Genomic DNA, 5,720 nt, shown 5'->3' on the forward strand with positions numbered 1-5,720 from the left:
TTTTGATGATATTAGTTCTGCCTATCCATGAACAGGGTACATTTTTCCATCTTCTAAGATCTTGCCCTTGGATTATTTTAGATATTCCTAGATTCTGGCAATGAACCTTCCTTTGGGGCTTGGGTTACTTTTGAGTGGATTTTTTTCTGCTGATCTGAAATATTCCTTTGCATACCAGCTATAGAGCAGCCTTCAGAGCAGTTGGACAGTTTTGGAACCATTCCCAGGGCTATGGTTAGCAGTATCTAAAGCATCTGAAGGGGTTCTTTATAGGGGACGGGTTTTGAGTAAGGATAACAGTGGGTTCAATGCACTCCAACCGCTTGCCACCACCACCCGACCTATGATCCTGTCCCTTCCCCATAGAAATCATAAGGAATGTTAGTATAAACTGAATTCAGTGCTAAATGGGTTTATTGAAGCTTAAGGAAACCAAACATAACTAGCAGAAACCATTTCAGAATGACATGATAAAAAACATTAGGACCCATATTTTTCTACATAGCATACTCTGATGACTAAATCCAGAGTGTCTTTAAAATATTTGTTTTAGTTCTCCACTGTGCTTCCACAGAAGGAAATGTTCAGAATCCAGAGTATGTCAGCACTGTAGCACTTTTCTGAGTAAAAAAACAGGTTTGCTCCTGATAAAAAGAAAAAAGTCTATATCAATTACTGTTCAAGGACTCTTTTGGGGAATGGATGCAAGTCATGTAAATATGCAAACTAGCTATGCATTAATTTCAAGATCAATTTATCTGTCTGTCTGTCTACCTATCTATCTGTCTCTCTATCTATCAAAATAAAACTACTAAATTCAGAGATCTGGAAAGTTGCTGTTGGATTAGGGTCCTAGATGGACACTTTGTTTTGGTGTAGACTATTCTTTAACCAGAAATTAAGCAATAATTTGAGCTATATAGAGAGAGTAGATTCTATTGGCATTCTCTTTCATTTAGTTATTTCTTGCATTCTTTTGAATATGCCCAGAGTTTATTCTGGATCCACCCCTGAAAGGCAATGTTCCATTAAGAATACTGAATCAAGAGCACAGAATCCAGAACCAAAATGCTTGGGATTGACCCAGGCAAGAGCTTTGAGTTCTTTCTCTGTGCCTCAGTTTCCTTATTCATAAGGTATAACTGACAATAGAACTTGTAATATAAGATTGTTGTGAGGAACAAATGAATTAACACATTTACAGCATGTGGAACAGTGCCTGGAATAGAGTACTAACAATTGGTAGCCTTGATGACATTCCTGGGTGACTGGTCTCCTCTATGGACATGTCCTAGATAGTCTGGTCATTTTGCCAGCGCTAACGTGGAATGTACAGGAGGGAGCATACTCACTTGGAATCTCATCAGCCACATAGGTTGGAATCCCCTGGCACATGCCAGCAATGTTTTTTCCAAATCTGTTCAGGTCATCAACTTGGTTAGGGTTGACTGAGTACATCAGACCCTTGGGAGATGGTTTTCTTGGTCCTTTACCCTGAAGCTGAGCATGAAGAAGGCACACAGAAAGGAAGAAAGAGAAAGTATGAGTGCCAAGCCAGTGTTTTGTGGATTTGAAGGGGTACAAAGCCAACAGGGGGATTGCTTGACTATAGGTTTTTCAGAAATCAAGATGAATAAGAACCAATTCCAGTTTTATTTATCTCCATATTTCTAAAAGCATTGGCTGATTTATCTCATAAATACAGAACTCTGAGGCTAAATGTATTCTGAAACTTGGGCCTCATTTGGTCATCTTAGATTCCTTGGATTGGGCCACGTGATAATCAACTTCCAGGAATGTAGTTGATTTATTTTTCTCTGCCTTGTTAATGAAAGGCACCTATTTATCAGTTATAGGAGTATATGAACTCAGACCAATACTTAAGAAACCGTGGATCCTCTCTTTCCATCTACCTCAATGATAGTTGCCACATAAAATATAGGGCAGCCAGGCACATTTGAATTTCAGATAGACAACAGATCATTTTTTATTGTATGCATATCCCAAATATTACAGGACATACTTATAAACAATCTACTGTGTATCTGAAACTCACATTTAACTGGATATTTTTTATATTTATTTGCTAAATCTGATAACCTTAACTAACTCTTGCAGAAACATGTCTGTGGAGAATTTCCCAGGGCTTGCATTGATGTGACTGGAACTTTGTTCTGTATCGGTCAAGGTCATCAGGTGTTCTGCTCAGCTCTTTAGAGGCCTGTGTGAGCCACACTGGTGTGTAAAGGTACCTCCCTTGAAGCAATTACCAAGTACACTTTGTGCTATACACTACATCACACTGTGGTCAGAGGGAACGTGATCTCCTCAGTATTTACTGGAGATTGTAAGTTTTCCTATGAGAAAAAAGTTGAAAAACTTATCTTTACCTTCTTCTCCTTGACCAGTGCATCAAGGGCTTGAATGGAGGGCATGACATCAGTTTTCATTTTATGCACAATACATGACTTCTTGACAAAGAGTCTGGTTGCAGCGAAGCCCTGGTAAAGAAGGTGATGGTAGAAGGTGAGGGAGAAGTGTATGCTCCCCAAGGAGTTTTTCTTATCAGAGATCAGTTCTACCAGCAAAGGGAAGTGGAATTCCATGATCAGATGAACTGGGATAAGCACAGTGGATCTGTGATCTGTTGCTGACATTTGTCAGCTACAGGCTCCTTGAAGGAAAAGAGTGAGTATCTAACTCATTGCGTTATCCTCATTTCTGGCAGAAGAGGCACTTACATATGTCGATATTACTGAAATAAAGTTTCAAAAGCTATCACATCTTAGTTTCCTTTGATCCTCATGACATTTCAAGGAAGCAGGTAAGACAGGAATTCGTTTTCTCACTGATCAGATGATAAAATTGAAACAATAAGAATTTGCTTTTTAAAAGTACTAAGTTTGTAAAATACAGGGCTGCTAATTGCAGAGTTGGGTCTCTTAACTAGTGGCAAGTGTATTTTAGTTTTCCCCTTTGATCCTTTGGAGTTAGAAGTGAAGGGTCCACTTCTGTCTTTTTAGAAGAAAACTGAAAACTGTGATAGATGATTGGCAGTGGTACTAATATACAGGTCTTTTATCATAATCGAGGGCATCTGCAGGTGAGGCAAAGAGATGATTTGCCTCATATCCTTACTATTTTTTGAAGCTAGTTGACTCTAATAACTCTTCATTGGTTTGAATTATATAACTAATTGCACAAGACTTATGAATAGTAGTTATAGCTAGCAAGTAAAATTGGATGAGGAAAATAGGCAATTTTAATTACTATGCTTGTGGCAGGGGATATGGCTCAGTGGTAAAGCTCCTGCCTGGCATGCATGAGGCCTGGGTTCGATCCCGAGCATCACACACATAAAAAATAACTAATATGCTCATGTGCATGTAGAATTTACTGTATTTAATTCTCTCTCTTTTTTTAGTTAGCTGGTACATTAATTTTTGCTTAAAAAAAACCCCACATTTTTTTAAAGAATGGGAATTGCACGCTGGCTACCTACAGTGTTATAATCCCAGAGGGTGTTCCAGGAGTTCCATCCGTTGTTATTGTCGATATTGGCCACGTTGTGTTCGTTGTTGACACTCACTGTCTGTTGCCCACTTCCAGCAGTGTTGCCATCATCATTGATGTTGATATTCTGAAGTTTATAAGAAATGAAGAGTGATTTAATACCACAGTTCTCTGCAAATGCATTTTGGTAACAAACCAGAAAGAATGAGACTTACATAGTCAGCAAAAGCAGATGCTATGAAGAGTCCAAGAAGCCCAATAGGAATCATCTGAAATCACACACACACACACAAATCATCAACATGATATACTCTCTCTTTTCTTTCTACATCCAAATTTATGAAAAATAGTTAACCAACTTAACCAACGTGATGAACAGCCTGTGTTTTCTTCTTACCCTTTATTTTAGATTTGCATATTATCTTTCTTTGGTTATTTGAAATGTTAAAAATTTATTTTTTACCAAAGACAACATATTTAAAACATTGATTAATATCCTAGAAATAAAACTCTGTTGAAATAGACTTGAAATGTTTATATTTTTTAGAAGATTTTGAAATATCTAAAGGAAAAAATTAACTATTCAAGACACCAGAAATGGAGTTAAACAGTAACTGGAGAATAAATCATCTCTACTAAAGTTTACTATAAATACCCTAAAGTTTACCCTAAAATACCCTATTCACATTATTTTTCATAAATCCCAACTTCAAATAACCCTATTTTGGATAATTTTGTGTCACTATAGTAAGTCATCTTGCTCTACAATGTTTTTTAACCTTCCACAATTTTAATACTAATACAGAATTATTAATGAATTATAAATAATTTTATTAATATGATACATAATTTTTAGAATTTTGAATTTAGACCTTATCAAAAAAGGATGAAGAATAAATCTTTAAATGAATAGAATAATGGAAAATGGTTACAAGTTCTGAAAAATCACAGCTGAAAAATAAATGTTCACTTTCCTATTTGATCTGGGGTACTCCTCCTAATAGCGGAAGTACTTTTATTATTTTCATTAGTTTAAGAAATTTCTGTTATTTTTCTTATTAGTTTAAGTAGGAGTAAAAAATTCATCTCCTAAAAAGTCAGGAGTGGAAGAAATTTTAGAGAACATTTAGTACAATGTAATCTTTATACAGATGAGGATACTGAGCTGTAGAGGCTAAGGACGTGGCCAAAATCATACCTCTTGTTCACAGCAGAACTAGAAATCAGATCTTCTGACTCATGTCTAGAGTCCCCCCCCCCCTTTATAAACCTCACCTCTATTAAGAATACTTATTTCCAAACAAGTATTTTACACGTGCAATCCCATTATAAAGCAGAGTTTTCAACACCCCAGTGTTTGGGGTGTTGAAACATGAAATTATTTGATTCTAGCTCCATTTGCATCAGGACACTGGGGACTATGAATACCACTGACAGAATTTTGAGGTCCACCTCAACATTACTAGGCTTCCGCCTGAAACTGCAGGTGAGACTAGGCATCAGCTTCATGCTTCACATGTTTTCCCAAAGAAATGGCCAAGGACAGGGCCCTGGCAGGGCCAACCTTCTTTACTTAGAGATTCATCCCATGCTGAAGAATGTGACAGCAAGTCACTACCCAGTTATTTTGATAATTAGCTTTTTATCTGGCTAGAACATGCTCAGGAGTTGTGGTTAAAGATGGAACTCAAGAATGGGGAAAGATCAGGCACTTTCTAAAACTTAGGGACTTCTTGTTCTACGTAGAGATCTGAACAGTTATGTAGAGAAGGTTAACTATAAAGGCCATGATCCATGAAAAGGAAAGAGAATTTTTTTCAAGGTTTTCCATCATGGTGACATTGCTATAAGAAGCAGACCTCTTCTATCAGAATATTAACAGTCTCAGTTAGATGGTAATAAGTCCAAAAGGAAAAAATATCTACTCACTGTGAACTTCATGTCTTTGTGAATGCAGGGGAGCAGAGGAGCTGTGAGGCATGAGCTTGGACGAGCAGCCTTCCTGTATTTATACGTGACCAGCTCTACTCAAAATAGGTGTGCTCAGGTGGAGTCAAAGACTTATCTTTCTCCTTTTCCTATATCTGTGCCATGACCTGGTATACCAGGAAGCCTTTCCAAGCAGCTATCTCTGAGATACTTTGACATGGAGTTGATCTGACTCATCATCTGTTGAAGTTGAAGGTATCACAAAAAACTCAATATGA

At 37.2% G+C, this 5,720-nt stretch overlaps 1 protein-coding gene across 1 annotated transcript; it reads right to left on the reverse strand.

Annotated features, from left to right (window-relative positions):
* Positions 1-416: 416 nt before the first annotated feature.
* On the reverse strand, positions 417-5,454 carry Gkn1 (gastrokine 1). Its single transcript, XM_015479458.2, has 6 exons — positions 5,443-5,454; positions 3,729-3,782; positions 3,503-3,640; positions 2,391-2,501; positions 1,353-1,500; positions 417-644 (listed from the first exon to the last, which is right to left on the reverse strand). The coding sequence occupies exons 1-6, from the start codon at positions 5,452-5,454 to the stop codon at positions 550-552; spliced, it is 558 nt and encodes a 185-aa protein (XP_015334944.1). The 3' UTR covers positions 417-549.
* Between the last annotated feature and the right edge of the window lie 266 nt (positions 5,455-5,720).

The sequence above is a fragment of the Marmota marmota genome, unplaced genomic scaffold (assembly GCF_001458135.2).
Source record: "Marmota marmota marmota unplaced genomic scaffold, marMar, whole genome shotgun sequence".
NCBI lineage: Eukaryota > Metazoa > Chordata > Mammalia > Rodentia > Sciuridae > Marmota > Marmota marmota.

Bases quoted from the DNA above. Each gene is read 5' to 3' on its own strand.
- Gkn1 (XM_015479458.2), bottom strand. The intron at 3,641-3,728 runs GTAAGTCTCATT...TATAAACTTCAG, and splicing joins CATCTGCTTTTGCTGACTAT to AATATCAACATCAATGATGA. The intron at 1,501-2,390 runs GTAAAGATAAGT...CTTCATGCTCAG, and splicing joins CACTGGTCAAGGAGAAGAAG to CTTCAGGGTAAAGGACCAAG.